The following is a 22,346-nucleotide window of genomic DNA, read 5'->3' on the forward strand; positions in this document are numbered from 1 at the left end:
TCAACTCCCCCGATACCTCAATAATAGATTGGATGGAGTCTCCGGTCCTTTTCCTGCCGTATCGTCCGACCACAGCTAGATAGGGCCTCCTCCGTCACGTTTCTTTGCAGTCCGTATCCACAGTCCTGCCGATGACGGTATTGCGGGGGGTCAGACGCCAATTCTTCCTTCCGGGAGCATGCACATCCGGGTAAACCTGGAAACAGTTTCACTTTCCTGACGCCGACCAGAAGTCAGAGAGGGTTCCGTGTGTGGATCGCGTGAAACCAACAACGATCGCATATATCAAAATAACCACCTCCACCAGCTTCGATAATCCTGCTGACGCTTGCAAAGTTAGTAAACGAACCAGTTTAAGGTGCAATTTTTCATTTATTTGCCCAGAGCGACGGCCATAACGTTTCGGCTCTCCTAGAGCCTTGTTCACATGACAGCGTTGTGCTCACAGAGCCACATATTTAAAGTGCTAGTGCTGGCTACGTTCAGCAATCCTCTGCAATCCTCTGCTGATGACGCCAGATATTACATCACTGTATTTAGACACTTATTTACCCATTAATCTTTAGCTATACATATATTACAAATATTTATTTTTCATAAAGACACATATGTCATCAGTGATGTAATATCTGACGTCATCAGTAGAGGATTGCGGTCGCGTGAGTTATAGTTGCCTGCACAAACTGTAACGGGGGAATTTCATTGGTTTTTTAAGAGTGAAATGTCCAGCTAACTATAACATGTGTGAAACCTATGGTTTTTTAAGTGAATTTGCAAGGTTTTTTAAATGCTAATTCGTAACTATAACGTGTGTGAAACCTATGGTTTTTTCAGTGAATTTGTACGGTTTTTTAAATGCTAAGTTATGTATTTATTTTTTATGGTTTTTTCAGGTTCTTAACCGTGCGCGCACGGTGCGATTCGCACACCGTGCGCGAGTGCAATTTTGATTGGTTGTTAGATGTCGGTAAACATTCGAATCGGTCGAAACCAGGAAGTCTGACCACCTTAGGCAGGAAAGCAACTCTGGTCCTCAGCACCATCTTATCCGTATGGAAGGATGTGAAGGGAGGCTTAGAACTAAGGGCCTGCAACTCAATCACCCTTCTAGCAGATGTAATAGCAACTCAAAATATAGTTTTAAAGGTAAGAAGCATTAATGGGCAAATATGTGAAGGTTCAAAAGGAGAACCCATAAGAAACGTAAGCACAAGATTAAGATCCCACTGGGGCATTATAAACGGAGTGGGAAGAAACTTATTAATGAGCCCCTTCATAAATCTCATAACTATAGGGGTCTTTAAAAGTGAAGGCTGATCTGGCAATCAAAGAAATGCCAATAAGGCAGATAGATAACCTTTAACAGTTGCAACAAAGCAACCTTGCTGAGCCAGGGATAGCGAAAAACTTAAAACATCTGATAAATGGGTTTTCAGAGGATCAATTGATTTCTGTCCACACCATTTAACGAATTTCGCACACCTGCCAGCATAGACCGCCACACCAGGTGGGAGAGAGAAAGAACTCAGGTTGCCCAGTTCATTCTCCAGGCATGAAGGTGCAGGCTCTGGAAGTGAGAGTGTAGAACCTGCCCCTGCGATTGCTAGAGGAGGTCTGCCCTGAGAGGGAAACGGAGCGGAGGGCAGAATGAGAGATAAAGAAGGTCCGTGTACTACACCCTTTGCGGCCAATCCGGGGCTATTAATATGACTTGGCAATTCTTCCTCAAAACCCGATAAATCATAGGTATGGGGGAAAACATGTAAAGAAGACGGAAGCTCTAATCTAACTGAAATCTGTCCCCAACGCTCCCTGCTTTGGATACTGGAGTCTGCAGAACGACGGGTAGTGTGCGTTCTCGTGAGATGCAAACAGGTCAAACCGAGGAATCCCCCACATCCTGAAAATGTGCTGTATCACTTTAGGATGGTGACGCCAGTCGTGATGGGCCGAATACTGCTGTCTGAGACTGTTCAGAACGGCCAAGTGATTTGCAAAGATTCAAATCTGATGGGCCTGAGTCTAGAATCAAAGTGGCAGAGCTGCTCTGCAGAGTAGATACAACCCTACTCCTCTCTGTTTGTTGATATACCACATTGCGGTAGTATTGTCCGTTAAGAACTGAACTGATTGACCATGAAAGGGAAGGTAGGAAGGCCTTGAGAGCCAGACGTATCGCCCACAATTCCAAAAGATTGATGTGCAACAGTCTTTCCTCAGGAGACAAAGACCTTTGACCTCCAAATCCCCCAGATGAGCTCCCCAACCTAGAGTGGAGGTATACGTTATCACTATGGCCACTGGAGGAGGAGAGTGAAGTGGCTTCCTTTGAGGCGGGTTGCCGGACACATCCCAATATTGCGGATTCGCCCTAGTGTCACCGGAGATCTTGACCAATTTCTCGAGATCTCCGTTGTGTTGAAACCACTGCCTGCAGAGGCACCACGGAAGAGCCCTCATATGCCAGCGTGGATGGTTGACCAACACAATGAAGAAAGCTAATTGACCGAGCAGGCAAAAGACCTTCAGGCCTGGAACAAAAGCTCCATTCTGAAACAGCAAAATCATAGCCTAAATGTCCTGAATCCTCGGAAGAGGTGGGAAAGCACATCTCACTGTAGAGTCCAGTACTGCCCCTATGAACAGGTTGTGCTGAGAAGGCTTCAGGTGAGATTTGGGTACATTTACTGAAAATTCCAAGCTGAACAACAGTGGCGTTGTCAGCTGCACATGGTGCAACACCATCTTTGGCGACTTCGCTTTGAGCAGACAATCTCCTAGATACAGGACTACAGGTATCCTCGATCTTTTGAGATGTTCCTCCACCACTTTTGTGAAGACCCACGGTGCCGAACAGAAGGACTGTAAACTGATAATGCTGAGACCCCACCATAAAGCGAAGGTACTCTGATGCAATTTCAGAATGGGAATGTGAAAATACGCATTCTGTAAATTGATCGGCACCATCTAGTCTTCCAAGACCAGTGCAAGAAGAACCTGTGCTAGGGTCAGCATTTTGTACTTTTCTTGTTTGAGGAGGCGATGGCTTTGGCACTTCCGCCATAGGCTGATCAGAAGATGGTCGGAGCAGAGAAGTCGGATCCGGACAACGCAGCGTCAGTTCAGATCCAAATGACGCAGCACCAGTTCAGATCCAAATGACGCAGCGTCAGTTTGGATCCAGATGGCGCCAATCAGGGTTCATGTGGCGTTAAAAGACTCTCACCCTTCCTGTAGTGGCAACATGTCGGCTGTCTTGGCACCTGTAGAGGCCAAGGCCCATGGAGTCATGGGCACAAAAGGCATAAAAGGTGCCTGCGAAAGCAATGGACAAGAAATCCTCTGAGAGAATATGAAAGTGGAACCATGGGGCCCACAGGCACACCGGATTGAGTCACAGCCCTTGTAAAAATGCTAAACATAGCATTCAGAAAGGATCGCATCCAAGAGTCGTTAACGTTATATACTCCTGCTCTTGGTTCGATGGCACTGGCGTCAGAGGTGGTGGATGGTCCTCTGGATCCAAATCCGGCTCCAGTAAACGCCCTTCCGTCGGAGTCATCGACCTTGGAGCCAAGGATGAAGCCAGAGACATCCTCGGAGATGGAGTTGGTTCTCTTTCTGCCTGAGGTTTTGGATCTGAAGAACAAAGTCGAGACCATGACACTGCTTCTTCTTAAGTTTTCTTAACCTCTGATCACCTCTTGTCTGCCTCTTTGACTTCGCCATGAACAGCTACGCCTTCCTTTCTGTCAAGGCCTTCAGATTCATCTGGCGACATGATGAGCGGGCTCCCACATCATGGTCAGAAGACAAACACCACAGACAGTCTTTATGCAGGTCAGGGATGGACATCAGACCGCCGCATTCCCCGCAGTGATTAAAACTAGAGTTTCTCGGCAGAGACATCTTCACCCGCCACAAAGTTGCACCCACGGAGCAGAATAAATCTCCCCTAAAAAGGAGAGCCTGGAAAAACCATTACGCGTAGACGGCGTGGAAAATGGGGATCTGACGTCAGCCCACCTATGAGGCCTTCTTATGGCACGTATGAAGCCATGGTATTGTGACGTCCTCGTCGGCGTGGGAGAGCTATGAAGAAAAGTGTATGGGGAATGCTGCTCATGGGGTATATTCAAAAGGTGAGGAATCCACAGGCAGATGTATCCATCAGAAGTTCCGGGTACCCGACTCTCCTCATCCAGTGTAGTGCCACTTGTATGATTTGGGCCAGTTTTTCTTCTTTTTCAGTGCTCTTAGCAGGAGAGGTCCCCAGTTCAGGCAAAAGGCATCTCCAAGACAGAACAATCTTAAGAACCCTAACATGCAAACGTTTGGACACTGTGCATTCTCTGCAGTGGGGAACAGCTCGAGCCAGGGTTTTCCCCACTGTTGGAAGATGCCTTATATCCCTTCCAAGTGCAGCTGCCATTTGTGATCCACTATGTACTGTTGTACTGTCCCGCCGTGTGTTGTGCAACCAGGAAGATGCTCTGAGTGTTTAGCCATTTGCAGAGAGGAAGAGCCTTCTAACATAAGAACCACGACCCACGCTGCCCTGTTTGTTGCAGTACCATATGGCAGTTGTGTTGTCTGTGAGGACCTGTAACCATCTCCTTGATGGTCTGATGGAACGCCTTCAGCGCCAAGTAAATTGCTCACAATTCTAGCAAGTTGATATGGGGGTGATTCTCCGCAGGAGACCAGACTCTTTTGGTCTCTACCTTTACCAGAAGACCTCCCCAACCCAGCAATGATGCATTTGAGACAAATGTTAGCTCTGGGAGGGGTCGGAATAGGGAGAGAGTCTCCTTCGACACCTGGAGAGATTCTGACAAGTCTCCTTTGTGCTGAGCCCACTGAGATTTCAGATCCCACTGCAGAGCTGCATGTGCCAGTTGGCGTGGTCCACAAGAAGGAGGCCAAGGGTCCAGGAGCCTCAGAACCGCTCTCACTATCCTTAGCTCGAGGCAGAGGGAGGGCCCGGAAGAGCACAGTAACCAGGATGGCCCCGATGAAGGGGAAGAGTTGTGAAGGAGTTCAGGTTTGACTTCAGGTTTGACGGCGAAACCCAACAATATCAACAGGTCGACCATTTTCTAGAAGAAGCTTATGACTGCTTGAGGCAAACCTACCTTCAGTACCCAGTCGATGAGGTTTGAGAAGACTGATATTACCAACCTCCATAGATGTGCTGCCACCAGCACTATCACCTCAGAGAACATCTGAGGTGCACTCGTAAGGCCAGAGGGGAGTACGGAGACTTCAAATCACTCTTCCTGAAACCACTAGTAATGTCTGTAGGATTGCAGGATGGACATGTGAAAATAGGCGTCCTGTAATTCAAATGCGACCATCCAGTCTCCTGGGTCCAGGGTAGGTAGGACTTGGGCCAGAATGAGCATTTTTAACTTGTCCTTCTAGAGGACGAAGTTCAGAGGAAGAGGGCAAAGATTGAGGATGGGGTGAAGGCCTTCATCCTTTTTTGGTACCAGGGAATAACAGTCAGTCACAATCTGTGATGCAGCACCCTCCCTATTGCTCCTTTGGCCAAGAGACATGAACTTCTCTGTGGAGTATAGACATGTGGTCACCTCCGAGGTGTTGTGGTGTTGGAGGTATGCCCTGGGGAAATGACAGGATTGGTAGGATGCAACCATGATCTACACTTTGAAGCACCTATTGGTGGGCTTGGATACTCCTTCACACGGGGAGGTGATCGTGAGCTGCCAAGTGCTAATTAAAGTGGTTTTACAGCAGCAAAGGGTGGAGGGGGCTAGGGCTAGGGCTGGAATGTCGCCTGAAGGCTGTTGGCTTGATCCCTGACCTCTACCCAAAAGGACTGAGAGGTCAGTTGTTGCTGAGGCTCGTTCTAGCACTGCCACTGTTGGGATCCCCTTCAGAAGGTTTGAAAGGAGCAAAGTTGTTGGGACATTTGCCGAACTGGCAGGGTTAGAGCTAGGGAGCGAGCAGTGGCTTTGTTCTCTTTGAATTTTTCTGAGGCCGAATCTGCCTTTGCTTCAAACAGCCTAGAGTCGTCAAAGATCATGTCCATCAAGGACTGATGAACATCTTTAGCGAAAACCGTGGAGCGAATTCAGGCGTGTCGCCAAAGCACCACACTTGTTCCAAATGTCCTACCCAGATAGTCTTTTGTGTTCAAGCCTGAATTAATGGAATGCTTTGCCGCAACCCGACCATCCATGATGAGACTGTAGAGTTGGAAGGATGTCATCTGGGACAGCAAGATATATGCTACTCTGTCCCACAATGCATGCGAGTATCTGCCTCGTTGGCAAGATACATTGACAGACCTAGGTGCAGCACTGGCAGAACAAAACATCAGTTTGGTGAATGTCTCCATTCACTTCAATTCCCTATCAGATGGCATTGTTGGGAAGGCATTTCAGTTAAGGCGACTCGCATACACCTGCACCACCAAGCACTCAGAAGTAGGATGATGGAGAAGAAAGCCTGGATCTCCTTGCTACTTGCCTATTAATTGGCAGACAAGATTCTGGCTTTGTCAATGTGCTCACCTGGACATCCATGAGGGCTTCATTAAAAGTCAGAAGAGGTTCCTGATTTGTTTGCTCAAGGTTAAGCACATCTATCAAGACACTTGTTTTCACCTCTGTGGTAGACAGGTTGAGGTCCAACACTTCTGCCACTCACCATATGGCCTTTACAAAGGCGGCAGACTCCTCCGACGCCATACCTGGCTTTGGGGACGATAAACCAATGTATGGTGAGGTGTTCAGCCTACTGACATCCAGCAAATCCAGTTAAATGTTCTCATCATCATCGGGGTGCCACTGTTATCATCATCATCAATCAGTGATGCAATGTTTCATGGTCTGTGAAGGAGAATAGGTGATAAGGCTGTGACCTTGTGGGGCAAGGATTATGACCCTCAGAGTCTGACAAAACTATTAACTCCTGCATCAGTGACATCAGAGCCGAAGTTGAGACCTGGGGTTGCGGTGTCTGCCGCGGCGCAGAATGCAGTATCAGGCATGGTGCTGGATCTGAATTTAGTGGAACTGGGCTCGGAGAAGGGGCCAGCCTTGAAGCAAGGCAAGTGGCGCAATTGGGGGTCGGGACAGATCCACTGGTGGTAACCTGACGGGAGATCACCACATATCCTTAGAACCCAAAGGCTCTCCAGAGGGATCTGGTGGAGCACCAAAGTTGTTGTCTACGGTCTGCTTGAGCTCATGGAGCTGTTGAGGCTTTTCCAATGGCCCAGGGAAGTCTTGGCACATCGGGACAAGCATCACAATCAGGTTTGAAACAGAGGACCGGTTCTGTGGCCTAGTGGTGCCCAGGGCGTCACGCGACTCAGCAGTGGGAGTGTCAGGATGAAGGGGTGTTTAAACCTCTTGCGTTTTTTCATTTCTTAGACTTACCTCAAGTGCGCATCTTCAACAATGATTGGTTGCAAGATCAACCTCAGGAACAAGAGTGCGCATTCGACTTCAACCAAGACCAAGTCTTCTTTGACTTTCTCCTAAGTTCAGCAATAGCATGTTTGGCTTTGCGGTCGGAGATTACCTTTTTGTTCATTGTGGTGCAGCAGTTGCACAGTTCAGAGTTGTGCCTGGAGCCGCGGCAAAAGAGAAAGACATTGCGGGTGTTTGTCACCATAATCTAGCTGTTGCAATCACTATATGGCTTAAAGCCAATCTTTTTAGGAGAGGATGTAATGAACAATGGAAAAACTCTTTGAGGAAAAGAAATCTTTGGCAGTGTAGAGAGGATTCAATGAGCTCCGAACCTGTGTTGTAAGGCGTGGGAAGAAAATAACTGATGTCTGCATGCGGAGGTGGTGCAGAAATAAAGTCCCTGACGTCACGTCGGAATGGGAGAAATCAGTAACAGGGTCCCATAATGCCACCAACCGATGCACAAGGGAATTGCTATCAAAAATTTCCAGATCCCGCCTGGCGTTTGGGGAACATTCTCAAGGTGAGGAGTCTGTAGTTAGAAGTCTCTATCAAGGGCTTCCCAATTCTTATCAAACTTGAAAGTTCTTTTAATCCTCATTGCCAATTGAAACGCCTGCTGCAATGGCTTCTTATAGATGACAGGACTCTGTTTGGTAAACCTAACATTCTTTTATTCCAGATACCTGCTCATCCTTTCAATGTTAAATACCAATTTCAACCCGCAAAGCATTGCAACACAAAACATCAAAACCCTCTCTAGAATGATGACTACACCAATATTTGGTTTCCAAACAGGTTCAGAGAAAATTTGGGGATTATATATTACAATACCTGTTGCTACTTTACCTGTATTTTGCATACATGTTCTGTCCTTCAGCAGCACATCACCAAGAATTTGTCGGTAATATACCAATGGAGTGATGCAACAGACACTGCCAATCATTGTTTCTGGAAGGAGGCTATATGAGAATACAAAGAACAAACTATACAGTTACGGTACTCACCATTAAAAAATGGGCAATCTTGTTCAGAATTTACAAATGGCATATGACTTGCTTTCCATAGACAGGCTAACTGTGACTTAATTAGGAATCATAGAATGTTTTGTAGTTTGTGCAATAATAGGCTTATGAGCATTATACATGTTGCAGTGGAAGCATTTGAGCTTCAATAATTTAGGTGGACGCAATAATCAAAGCAAACCCCATTTTGCATCATTAATCACTTTGTCCCCTATTCAGTGATATATACTAAAGTTTGTTAAAACACAATACAAAAATGTAAACAATGTTACACAGGATTTGCAAAAAACAACAGTTTTTCAGTTTTAAAGAGGAACTAACCTTAGCCATGAAAAACAAAAAAGGATGAATGAAAGTGCACCATACTTAAGAGCTACATAGTGCGTGTATTTGATATTTGACACATTTTGTTGGTTTGATATATTTCCATTCATCCGTTTTAGAAACACATGTAAAAAAAAAAGCTGTCTATTGAGCATGGCTCATTTGTCAGCATGTCTGTATGTTACTATTTTGAAATGAGAACCAACAATTCTCATTCAATGCTTGATTATATCAGCAGCATTGTCACTGGCTGCTGTCTTAAACCTCACAAAGGACTAATTTCTTACTATTTCAGGAATGTTTCAACCCCCCACTCTCAATCTAACAGCAACTTCCCCCACTGCTTAAGTGTGGGAGAGGTCACTTACACTTTTATCATTTTTACACTGGGGTGGTTTAGTGCTTCCAAGGTGTCCACAGCCCCTTTCATCCGTGTCCAACGACTGCAAGGGTGCTTTTAGACTCCATTCTTGACCTTCACAAGGGCAGGGGAGTTGATGGATTTATCTTGCTTTATTCTTTCACACTTCTAAGTGGTAATGTGTTTATGATTGAATTTTATATTTCCAGTCTTGCCTAAAGGCCAGAAAATTACATTCTGCCCCAAAATGCCCCCAATCAAATTGCCCTGCCTTGCTGAAGTTTGGGGAGTAAATTGTTTCTTTGCTCTTTTTCTCCTCTTTTGGCCTTGCTGGGTGTCCAGGAAGTTTCTTTGCAATGATTTCAGATGCCCAGGCTCTCTATGGAAAATGATGTGGGGAACCAGACAGTTGACCCTCGTTCTTTATCGCAATTCCAAACAGAGCACTGAGACAAGCAACAATTTTTGGTGGTGAACAATGGGCAATTGTGGAAGAAAACCCCTAAAAGCTGCTCCACCCTTCCTTGCCCGGTAAAATTCTACAGGGCAAAAGGGAATGAGCCAACTGATACTCACCTTGGTACTGTTGGCCCTTTTGCATCTGAACAACCTTCTGTGCGGTAACCTTCCCAATGGAGATAAAACATTCAACCAGCAACTCGTTTAGAATGGAGTACAACCCATAATTCATACACCATGTATCCATCCGCCTCTAGTAGACGCGGGATACAGCACCTGAAGTGTTGTTGCTATATAATTTCAAGAGTAACGCATGAAAACCTGAGTGAACGGATGCAGCAGCAGTAAAATCTAATTCAGCTGTCACAGGATTACAGAGTACTTTGTAAGGTAAAAAAAAACAGGATGAAACTTTAATGGTCTTTCAAACCTAAGTGTTTCATGGAAAGTCACACTTGATCTCCTTCTGGCAATGGCCAGACTAGCGATGGCTGTCAACTTGCCACTTGGATTGGTTTTTGGCTTGTTCTAGATTTTGTTGAACAGCTTCCTAATTGCCTTTCAGTTGTTCATGGTGGGTAAGTACCGGGGTGCTGGGTTTCCAGGACAGTTCAAGTTGTATAATTTTAGGATTTTGCCCAGTGAAGCAATAAAAGTGGAATAACTCGGTAGATTTCTGCGGCATGCTATTATCAAAATATTCAGCAAGATCAAGAGCGGCAATAATCTTTAAGGACAGTTGCCATGAGAAAATGTAAATACGGTTCCATTCACAGGTTTAAATTTTCTGTGTGCCCATCAACTTGGGGACCAAAGGCAGACAAGAAACAGTTGTCCATATCAACAGACATGCACAACCATATTTAAAACCATAATACAAACTCTAAGCCTCTAGCACTGATAATGATTGGTGGTAAATCATGAAGGCATGCAATGTGTTGGACTAAGGTCATAACAATGCAATTTCTTGCAAAAAACGAGTGGGTTAGTTCACTCATTTTCCCCTTTGGAAAATACCTTCTTGATCAATGCAAGAAGTGGCCCATGACCATCAATTCTATCCAGATTCTCGTTTTCTTCCATTCTTGAAGATGAAAGTCACCACCTATCACCAAGTCAATAAAAGACCCCTCTGTAATGATAAATAACAATTTTTGCGGTTTGTCATAGCTCTGGCCAAATTGCCTAGGATGAAACAGTACATCTGCTTTGAAATTCTTTCCTTCAGGTTAGAACATCCTATCAAATTCATGTTAGTTAAAGAACATTGTCATGCATAGCTTCCTTATGGACAATGATTTTGCTGAACGCAAGACACGTAGTTTCGTATGGTCAGAGTAAATTGTTACTTCATGCTTAGAGCCATAGCTGGGTGCTGCTGTACCTCAACAACCTCGTGAGGCAGGTTAAATGCAGCCAACAGCCACTACTCAATCTCCAAGCATGGAGATGAAGATTGAACCCAGTCTTGCTGATTCAACATTGTCCTGAAGAGGAAGCCTGATCAGAGACAGATGCTCATGCCCCAAAGTTCCGGATACCACACTCTCCTTGCCCAATCTGGAGTTACTAGGATGATTTGGGCTAGGTCGTTGTTGATCTTCTTCAGAACTCGGGAAGGAGAAGCATGTGCTGTGCTCTAGCCTGAATGAGTCTCCCAAAGAGAGTCTTTTTGGGAGGTTCAGAGTGAAAAAGCTATGACAATCCTAGTTCTTGGCAGTGGTGAAAAGATCTAGCCAGGGTTCTCTCCATTATTGGACAATGCCCGGCATTTTCTCGGGACAAAGTCACCATATGTGATCTGTCAGGTGCCATCAGCTGGCACGTCCCCCACAAGCATTCAAAGATCACACCAAATGATATGCCCTGACAGTTCAGCCAGTTGCAGAGCTGAAGACACTCTAGGTACAGGACACAGGGGCCCAACCCATCATACTTATTGCAGTACCACATGGCGGAAGATTTGTTCGTGAGAACCTGCTCCAGTCTCCCCTTGGTGGATGGCAGGACGGCCTCCAACACCATGCAGATGGTCCACAACTTCAACATACTGATGTGGAGTCAGGGTTTCATGTGAGGCCAACATCTTCTAATCTCCATTTCTCCCAGATGACCTCTCCAAGCCAGCAATGCATCACCGTCAACTTTAGGTAGGAAAGGGAGATATGGCCCAAAAGCAACCACTGCAGATCTTTTGCAATCTTCTCCGAAACCTGGATAGAATCTGAAAGGTTCCCCTGCTGATGAGCCAATGAAACTTCAGAACCTACTGCACAAACCGTAGCTGCCACCTAGCACAGTTGGCAAGCAGTATGAAGGAGGCAAATTGGCTAGGAGGCTTCAGAGTCACTCCCACTGAGATCCCAGACCAAAGCTGAAACATCAGGATCATAGCCCGAATGTCTTGGACACATTGAAATGGCTTGAAGGCCCTGAACAGCACTACATCCAGAATGGCTCCTATAGAAGGAAGTCTCTGCGAAGGAGTGAGGTGTGACTTTGGCACGCTGATTGTGAACCCTTCAAGATGAAAGAAGTTTGCTGTCATCTGGCAGTGGTCTACAACTGACTGATGTGAGTCTCCCTTCAGCAGCAAGTCATTGAGGTAGGTGAAAACCGCTATCCTAGACCCAGGAAGATGTACCGCAATCACCACCATCACTTTTGTGAACACCTAAGGGGTACTGGTAAGGTTGAATTGGAGCAAGGCAAATTGGAAATGTTCCCAGCCTATCATAAACCACCGGTACCTTTGTTGGACATAAGGATGAGAAAATAAAAAATGCCTCCTGCAGGTCCAGGGCGACCATTTATTCACCCCAATTCATTGCAGACAGAATCTGGACCAATGTGAGCATCTTAAATTTGTCCTTCCCCAGGAAGGCATTAAGAGGATGTAGGTTTTAAAACAGGACGAAGGTCTCCATCCTTTTTCGGTACCAAGAAATAACAGGAATACCAACCAGTCTTTATATTTCTACGCCCGGTACCCTCTGTAAGGCCCCTTTGGACAAGAGAGCCTGCACTTCCTTTAGTAAGACCACCAGGTTGTCCTCTGAAAATTGCTCTGATGTAGGAATATAAGACTTCTGAAGCAAAGCAACCATAGCGTTGTCAAACTAAACCACTAGGTGCTGCACTCTACAAACATAGCTTCTGCAAACCCACCCTGACAACCTTTGAAAAGCTGATAAACAATTTCTTGCGAACCAGAGGCTTGATTTCCAACTCATAACATACATTACAAAATAGCAGACAGGCAAGAAAATACATACTGTTGTGAATTGGAACTGGGACGGATCTGGGAAGAGACTGGCAAACAATAAATGGGAGTGGCTGTGGCTGGATAGTCTGAAAAAGGGAAGTAGTGCATAAACACATGTAATAGTGGTACCTGACCCTAGTACGCATAAACCTCATACTCCATGCCACTGTCAACAAAACCTGACTGCGAGGAGGAGGAAAGAGGGACTTTCTTGCACAATTGGTGGTCAGGTACGGTAATACAAATATACTGGAAGGAGGTCCTGTGTCACATTAAGGGTATTCTTGGATACCTAGTTCCAGAAACCCCAGAACTCCTGCTGTTTGCGACAATGCCAGATGAGCTAGAGTATACAACCTCACATAAATTAGGCCATACACACATGGCGGCTAGACAGCTGATTTCACTTTTTGGGGAAAAGAGAAGACCTACCCCCATAGCACTTTGGTTCAGCAGAATGTGGCAGGCATTACCATGGAACAGCTCACACACACTCATCACAAATTCACTACATTGACAATCACTAGAGGATTATGCCTCAAAATTTGAATACATCTGTCCCCCCTCAATAAAGAGCATTTAAACTTTTACATTACCACCTCCATTATGAGAACAACAAGTAATGGCACCCCAATAGAACAACAGGAAACATCACACCCTCTGTCATGCTGCAGATCTTATCTGTCACTGAGTTTCTAGTTATGGACAAAATGACCCCCCACTCTATGCACTGATTGTGATCATTAAATAAACCCAACAACCACAACTCTTTTCCCTTTTTTACCCTTAAATTGGTTCTATTTTGGGAGAAGGGGTATTAATTACAAGTTGATATTATTCTTGGCTTTTGTATTTATATCAAAGCCTTCCAACTGTGGGAACTTTAATTAGATTGAGTGGGCTTGAGACAGTTTTGCTGTGGTGCTCTTTATTGTAGCCAGTTGAAAAATGTATACAAATAATTAAAATTGTAAAAGTTAATAGACAGTTGTAATTCAAATCAGGAAAAACAATGCCAGTATCTGTGAAATGGAAAAATAGAAAAAAATAATGTATGTCAATGCTCAACTATTAAGTACATCTACAAAAAAATTAGATGTCATTCCCAAATCCATTGAGCCATCTCACACTGGAACTGTCCTAGCTAGACTAAAAAAAAGACAGACTTGAATGGGAAAAAAGAAAAGTAGACAAAAAATTGGACAAGAAAATCGGTCATAATATCTGGCGTAAGTAAACAAAATAAACCGTGAGTTCAAAACTGTTTTAATTCAGCAGAAAATAAGTTGATCTGACCTTGACTCTGCTTAAGAGGTCTCATTCAAAAATGTTATGAACACCTAAATTGAAGTCATGTGCAGAGAAAGTAAAATTGGCGAATCATGGTTTTGGATTTTTTTGCTGAAAAATCAATTTCTCACTGAGGACAATATACTTAAGTCTGTTTTTCCAGGCAGAAAGTTCAAACTAATGGAGATGAGTGGCCACTTGCGAGGTGGTGGGTAGTCACAAACCTTATTTGGTCTGTATGTTTCTTAGGGAGCAAAATGGACGTGAAAAATGAGATTTGGGAAAAAAGTTTCTCTATGAAAAATATATTTTTCCTCCAGAGGAAAAAAAAGAAAAATTACAATACGTTTGCACCTCAAAAACAGGTGCACCTAATGCTCAAGGAAAACACATCTGTTTGACATCCGCATGGGATATCTGCATCTTTGACAGATTTCCATGGAGACATCTGTGATTGCACAAAAAAGTTATTTGATGTTATTCCCAAAAGTAATCCTCCAAATGGTGAAAATACTGCCTAAATTATTTGTGAACTCCAAGTATATGTAAATGTGCAGGAAACAGTAGCAGTTTCATATTTCTATTTACTGTTGCAGACCAAGTTTAATAATACATGCTGTATAAACTGGATATTTATTTGGGGTGGTGACTACCCACCCCAAGAAATAATCACAACCCTTATCAAGGAGAAGTTTCAAAGTCACTAAATTAACCTGAGCTCAGCCCTCGGTAGCTATGGCACACAGCATACAGGCTTTACTGAGGGAAATGTGTAAAGTTTTTACACAGCATTAAAACAGATATAAGGTCAAAACAATAAAAATCCCAAACTATATTAGAAAAATAGAGTAAAATTAAATACACAAAATGAGGTCTAAATGACAAGTATCCAAATTGGTGAATTGGAGTTTTAAGAAGAAAAAGTGGCACAAAGTGCCAATGATAGTCGATGGTCGTGGTATACCAGTATCCAAGCCCAATTTGAGGCTAACCGCAATGGATCGCTTGTCAGACACACCATCCAGTTTCACCCTGGTTAAAGATTTAACCTTCTGATTTATTATATATCGGAGGATGGAGTCATTACCATCGCCATCAGTGGTGTAATACGGACCCCTGCAGCCCCAGTGGGCCGGGGGCCCTCTAAGTTCCAGCAGGCCCCCTCAGCACAGTACTCTGTCCGGAGAGCTCCCGATTGAGTCAGAAGGGGGCCCCTCCACGTACCTTGCAAGGTTCCCCCATCATGTTTCATTTTCCCAGTGATCGCCATTGGTAGAGTTCTTTACTTCCACCAAGGCAAATGTGCTCTGCCTACCGTATTTAGGGATATTCCCTGTCCTAGCGGAGATCTCTTGCATTTTCATGAACGCCCGTCATGATGGGTCCTAGTAATTGTAGGAGAGTAGGATCTGCACTTATGTTGCCCCCACGTTTTTTTTCTGATGTTAACACTGATTTCTGGCTATAGTCTGGCTGGGTCCCTGCTAATCAGGGCACCAGTCTCTCTGTTCTATCTAAACAACTTGGAGTGCATATTAGATGCAATAGTGATTGGATACTGTGGTACCTTATGAGCCCCTAGTATATGGTACCTTAGGTACCAAGGGCATAGGTACTTCACAGGCCTACCAGGGGCTGAAGCATTTATTATGCCACCCCTGGGAAGCAGACTAAATCTGACACCACAGGCCTGCTACAGCAGCCTGGGTGAGGTAGTGTTAGCACTCCTCACTGAGGTATAGGTTCCTATATCTCACCATACACACACAAATTAACCTATCAGTCACCCCTAAGGCAGGCCCTATCAATCCTGAGGGCAGGGTGCTTGGTTTACAATGTGAGGGGGTGCCTCTGCATGAGCAGGACCCCTCTGCAGCTGGCAGAGTCTATTCTCTATGGCTGTTTGTGGATGCGGTTAAACCATATACTCTTAAGTGCATTATAACCTCCCGGTAAATGCTAACTTTGGAATGACTGCATCAAAACATGTTGTGTTTGATGTCAAACAACTTGGAATCATACCCCCACACAAGTATGATCCCACCCTTCTAGAGGGGACGACATGTACTCACTGTGGAAACACGGTAGAAATCTGAAAGAGCCCTGGCATCACAAAATGGATGCCACCAGCACAGACACTGGGCTGCCCTCCTGCTGCTGACTGAAACTCACAGTGGAGGAGGCCCAACAACAGGCATCCTGTCACAGGGAGGTGTCACCACCTTCCAGACAGGATTTAGTGTATTGGGGCTGGGTGGGTGCACTCCTAGAGTACTTTGAAGTCCTGCACTGGGGGAGCAGTAGGCTCCTCTGTGCATATGCCAGCTCAAACCGGTTCAGGGGCTACCTGTCCCTGCTCTGGCGCGAAACTGGACAAAGGGAAGTGGGTGTAACCCCCCCAACCTGACCCTCCCAGAGGAGTGGTCATAGAGCTAGTCCCTCTCTTTCTTTTAGTATAAGATATGGAACCCTTGCCATTGCAAGTTAGATATCCCTGGACGACGCTTTACAAGAAGAATCCTGGTCCTTCGACGTTCCACTACCTTTGGAAGACGGAAGAATCTCCCTTGGAGTCAAGGAGTGACTACCCTGCTTGGCAGGCACCAAAAACTTGAATCAACGGTTGCAAACTTTCCCGCTCCCGCTGGAGTCCGAAGTCCCTGCAGCCCCGGAAGTGGATTTCCTGACTTCCCGACGGCCATTGTGAGTCCCCAGCAGAGCGGAGGCGAGTGGACCCCACGAGTGACGAGGAATAGCAATACCCGGGTACCGTGCACTATTGTCGAGTGCAACCCCTTCACGACGTTCTACGAACTTGTGCATTGGACCACGTGTGGTCCAAGCCTCCAGCAGGATTTCCCTCGAAAATCAGAGGCCTACCTCATCCCGAGTGACCGTGGGCTCCTGTGAAGTGAATCCTCACGAGGCGTCTTCGCGATCCCTTGCCCGTTGGCTTGTGGGTCCCCTGAAGGCTTTCTCATCGAACCAAAGGGCTCCCCTGGTTGCTCCAGGCCTGCCCTCACTTACCCTTGCTGGCTGAGTCCCTCAGACCTTGCTGGTCTGCACCGCTGACTTTCTTCAATTTCCAAGAGACTTGCTGTTGCCAAGGCTTGTTGGCTCCAATGCAGTTGCCGACACCTCAGTAAGCCAACATATGGAGAAATACGAGAGGATATGACAACACCAAAACATATATCATACAATAAAGGTTACTGATTTAATCAATTCAAAAGACATTTGTCAACAGATCAAGGATTCAATGCAAACTTATTTAGACAATTCAAAAATTTAAGAAAATATAGGTGCAAATAAGGTGGGGTGACAAGTGGTGAGGAATAGGATAAGGGCAAGTGATTGTGCACTGGAAAGGTGGTGTATGTATAAACATCAACATACAATGATAAGAACCTATCCAGACAGATTTCTGGCACAAACAGTCAATGTAAAATCATAAACAGAAAGATGCAGTTAATGATTCACTGTCATCAAGTTTGAGATGATCAGAGGGAACAAGTCGACGTTTCGACCCCTAAGTGGAAAAGAAACGCTAACGTCTAGAAAACCAATGGTTTATGAATTCATGCGCCTCGTTATTTCTTTATTTTGTTTTAATTAAGGCTCTATTTCCCTTCTCCTCCATGTTTCTCAGCACAGGTCATTCATGGACCTAGTGCCAACGCATTGACGTCACAGTGCCTTTTAGAGATCTTTGGACCAAAGGTTTTTTACCTCTTGCGAGTACTTGAATCTTAACAGATTGTAATTTTCTCATCGACCATTGGTTTTCTAGACGTTAGCGTTTCTTTTCCGTTTCTGTCTCCCATATCCCATAGGAGCCGCACAGGCCCACGTACTATTAATTTCCAGCATACATTGACTGTTTGTGCCAGAAATCTGGCTGGATAGGTTCTGATCATTGTATGTTGATGTTTATACATACACCACCTTTCCACTGCACAATCACTTGCACTTATCCTATTCCTCACCACTTGGCACCCCACCTTATTTGCACCTATATTTTCTTAAATTTTTGAATTGTCTAAATACAATGTTTGCATTGAATCCTTGATCTGTTGACAAATGTCTTTCGAATTGATTAAATCAGTAACCTTTATTGTATGATATATGTTTTGGTCATATTCTCTCGTATTTCTCCATATGTTGGTTGTCAATACAATGTAAATAATTTCCACTGTGACTACCTTTTTGGTAACATTATATACCCAAGTCCAGTGGCCTATCGGGTTACCCCATTGATACATAAGTCTTGACACCTCAGTAAGCTTCAGACTTCGTGGGACACTCCGAATCCAGCTCCTGATCGTCCTCGACGCCTCCTGGACCTCGTGGCTGAAGAGTCAAAACACCCTTGTTCACCTGAAATCACCCGACTTCCGTGGGCATCCATCTTCCTGGCCTCGCGTCACTGGCAAGTGACTGTGAACACTGTCCCTTCTGCTTTCAGGTCTTCTTCATCTTGAATCCAGCCTTGGAGTCCACCGGACACTTCTTCAGTCTTTACAAGCAGCAAAACTTCTTCGGCTTCCATAGAAAACGATGACGCGACCCGACACCAAAAGATACCTATGCACCCAGCTTCCCTGGGTGAGGTAACTCGTGCACTCTGGTGCTCCTGTGGGTGTTGGCCCTCGAACTGCTTACCTTGTAAGTGACTTTCTTGTAGACTTCCTAGAAGTAGCCTTAAACTTTAAAAATCCAACCGTGACTTGCTCCATTGAAATCAATAGGGAACCCGCGGCTGTGTTCTCACACTGCACGCGTCTCCCGTGGGTCTTTTACTTACCTGCCTTGGGTGGATTAGTGAAGCCCCAGCGATTCTATAGGCCCTATGCCTTGTCCCCTTGCAAGTCGAGTTTCCTAAACCTCTTTTTTAATATATGGTCTAGTACGCCCCTAGGGCCCCAGCCATATTAGTGCTTAACTTATTGTGAAACGTTGATATTTGCATATGTTCCTGACTTCTAATCTCATAAAGAGATTAGTAGAGTGTGTCTAGAAATAAATACATATATATTTGATATATATACCTGTGTGGTGTCCTTTCATTTGGTAATTCAAGAGATCATAAGTTAAAACAAGCTGCTTTACATTCCTCTGAGACTTAGCCTGAAGGCTGCTCTCCACAGCTACCACTAGGATAGCTCTCTTTAAAAGGTTGTCTTAAACCTATCTACCATAAGAGTCGAATTGGACTGGTGCAAGGTGGCCACTATAACTAGTGACCAGCATATGCCAGGCCAACTTCTCACAGTAATGCATTGCAAGTGTAAAGGATGGCTCTGTCAACATGAAAAGAATAAAAAGAAAATGCCCCCCTTGCCATGAGAGTTTACTCTCATGGGGTGGGGGGCATTGAGCACTTTTCAATGCCCCTTACTGCATGTCCCCTCATCTAATTTAGGTGAGCGGACATATATATTCAAACCTTTGACGGCCCTGATGGGTTCGACCACTAAGGAGATGGAGTAGTCTCCGCCATTGTCAAACCTATGGTCCGCACGACTCTAAATCAGGAGGACGGAATATAATGTTGGCAGGGAGGGAACACCAATGCTGTTGTGACAGAGCTCTCTCTGACAAAATATAAACCAGGCCCATAGTCCTTTAAATCCCAATCCACTACAGGACTACACTTCTAAAGCCCCTCCGAGACTCAAAGGGTGTCAGGCAGAGGTCAACAGCAGGGTCCAGTCCAGGTCCAGTTTCCACTAGTCTGCTGGAAGAGGCCTCTTGAAGCTTGTAGTTGGGAATGACTCCTGGGAATGTGCTAACCAATGGGGTAAAACTTTCTGGGGCAATTCCAACCCACTTTGGGAATTTTCAACATGGTGTAAGTCTTTGGCCACACTAAACGTGTGTACTGGGTGAATGTGTCGGGAGTGTACTATAGTAACCCTATTGCCCTCCCACATCTTTAACACTAAAATCCAGTTTTAAGCAGGTACTGTACCCACAGCAAAACCAAGAGACCTAAGTCTAGTAGAGTCCTTCAGCAACCAGACAGTGAATCCACAAAAACTGTCTTGGCATTCTGTTCTCTCTCCTTTCAAGTGTGCCACAAGTATTCTATGAGACAACAGACCCATCAAGCAGGATTGGACCATGGGGTGTCAACAAGAGGGGTGCAGCCCCAACCCTTCTGCTGAGCTAAAAGGAGACCTCCCTGCCCATTTAAGATGACCAGTCAACCTGACCCATTGAGTAGTTCCTGAGAAGAATTTCACATCTATTTCACACTTTACTCAGGCCTAATACAGGCTAGGAGAAGCTGGAGAATTAATGCAAATTAGTCTCTATGAACTCCATGCAGGGAAAAAGTAACTTTCTAAAATTTACTTTTCCGTATTACTTATTCAAAATCAGAATTCGCCATGGAATTGGAGTTTTAGTAACTATTTAAACCAGTTGTTTCGTTTTTTCCCCAGCTGACATTTTCCTGAGATACATTATTAGTATTGCAATCTGGACTCTGGGTTTTTACATAGGACAACTAGGCCAACCACAGTGAAAATAGCTTTTGGGAGCTAGTCAATGTAAGGATATGTTAACATCACATTTCTACTTTAAAATATCATGCACCCTGCCTCTTGGGTTACAATGTCTACTTATCAATATTGAAAAGGAACTTTTGCCTGTCAAAAATGGCTTATTTGGCATGTCAAATTGGTGTTTTACACTGCTACAGTCAGATACATTGGTAGGCATAAGACTGTGTTTGCACTGCCACTGCAGTGGATGGCACAATAGGTGCTGCAGCCCACTAATGGCATTTAACGTCCAGGACTTGGGCACATTTTGTAGTATGTACTAAGGACTTTCAGGCAAGGTAAATATACCAATAGAACTATACCAATTCTACCATGTTCAGAGACAAAGCACAGGTGCTTTACTACTGGTCAGCAGGAGTAAAGTGCACAGAATATTAAAGACAGCAAAAATATAGGGTCCAGCAAAAGGCAAAAAATACGCAGTGGTTTCCTACAACTTGAACTCCCAAAAGATCATAAATCCATTACGCCATCATAATGTTACCCCTTGTGTAATATCTCACTGGAATAAATCGCAGAAAGAAGCAGGGCATGGGAATTTCAAGGCAAAGTTAGTTTAGAATGCTTATGAATGTCCAAAATTGAGTGAGTTTGTGGTAATTTACAAAAGTCCTCTCTGAATCTTACCCATCCGGAAGTGGTCAGGGATTTACTTCTTTCAGGAGCAAGAGTAAATAATTTTCTGGGGGTGAATGGGGTAATGGAACACTGAAAAGTTTTTGAGCATGTAGGAGGGAAGGGATTTCTCCATGAACAAAGATGTCTTGTCTGTGGAAAAAAAGGACTAGCTGGCACATGCATCAACAAAGACTTTTGCGATTCCTTAATTGCGATTTTTAAGGAATCGCAATTACGGAATTGCAAAAGCCTATGCATGTAGGAATCGCTATAAAAATAGCGATTCCTACAAATTCCTTAATTGCGACTCGCAAATTGCGAGTCGCAATTAAGGAATGCCGTCCCAATCATTCCTATGGGCCTCCAGGCCCATAGGAATGATTTAGAGATTGCATGAGCAAATTGCCAGTACCAGTAGGTACTCGCAAATTGCTCATGCAATTTCAAGGGTGCAAGGGTGTCAAAATGACACCCTATTGCACCCCTGAAATTGATCTGTGCACATATGTTGCACACACACATGCTCTAAGGGCATGTGTGTGCAACATGAATCTTTGAAAAATGCACAAAAGTGCATTTTTCAAAGTTTTTGCAAATTACCATGAAGTTCAACTTCATGGTAATTTGCTCCCCCTATTGGCGAAATCGCTAATATTTTAACTTTAATGCATTGCATTTAAGGAATCTCAATTTGGGATTCCTTAAATGCAATCGCAATTTAAGGAATCGCTATTTAGAGATTCCTTAAATTGCGATTTTTGCATTTGGGATGATGCATCCCAAATGCAAAAATACCGGTTGCAAAGGGGCAGATTCTGCTAATCTGCCCGTTTGCGACCAGTTTTCTCGTTGATGCATGTGGCCCAAAAATGCCAATGACCAAAGGTGCTAGCTTACCACACTGCAGAATTGCATCATTTGCACAATTCTACATTAGTGGAATGCCAAAGCAAAACAAAAAAAGGCAGTCACATGTTCCCCAGGATTACG

General features: G+C 44.6%; 1 protein-coding gene across 2 annotated transcripts in view; it reads right to left on the minus strand.

The window, feature by feature from the left end:
- Positions 1-22,346, minus strand: part of NPHP1 (nephrocystin 1) — a 708,547-nt gene that overhangs the window by 91,817 nt on the left and 594,384 nt on the right. For both annotated transcript variants that reach the window (XM_085612188.1, XM_085612187.1), the window contains exon 17: positions 8,295-8,407. In XM_085612188.1, coding sequence (XP_085468314.1) covers positions 8,295-8,407 — 113 coding nt within the window. The remainder of the gene's footprint in view (positions 1-8,294; positions 8,408-22,346) is intronic.

This window comes from Triturus cristatus, chromosome 6, assembly GCF_964204655.1.
Source record: "Triturus cristatus chromosome 6, aTriCri1.1, whole genome shotgun sequence".
Lineage (NCBI taxonomy): Eukaryota > Metazoa > Chordata > Amphibia > Caudata > Salamandridae > Triturus > Triturus cristatus.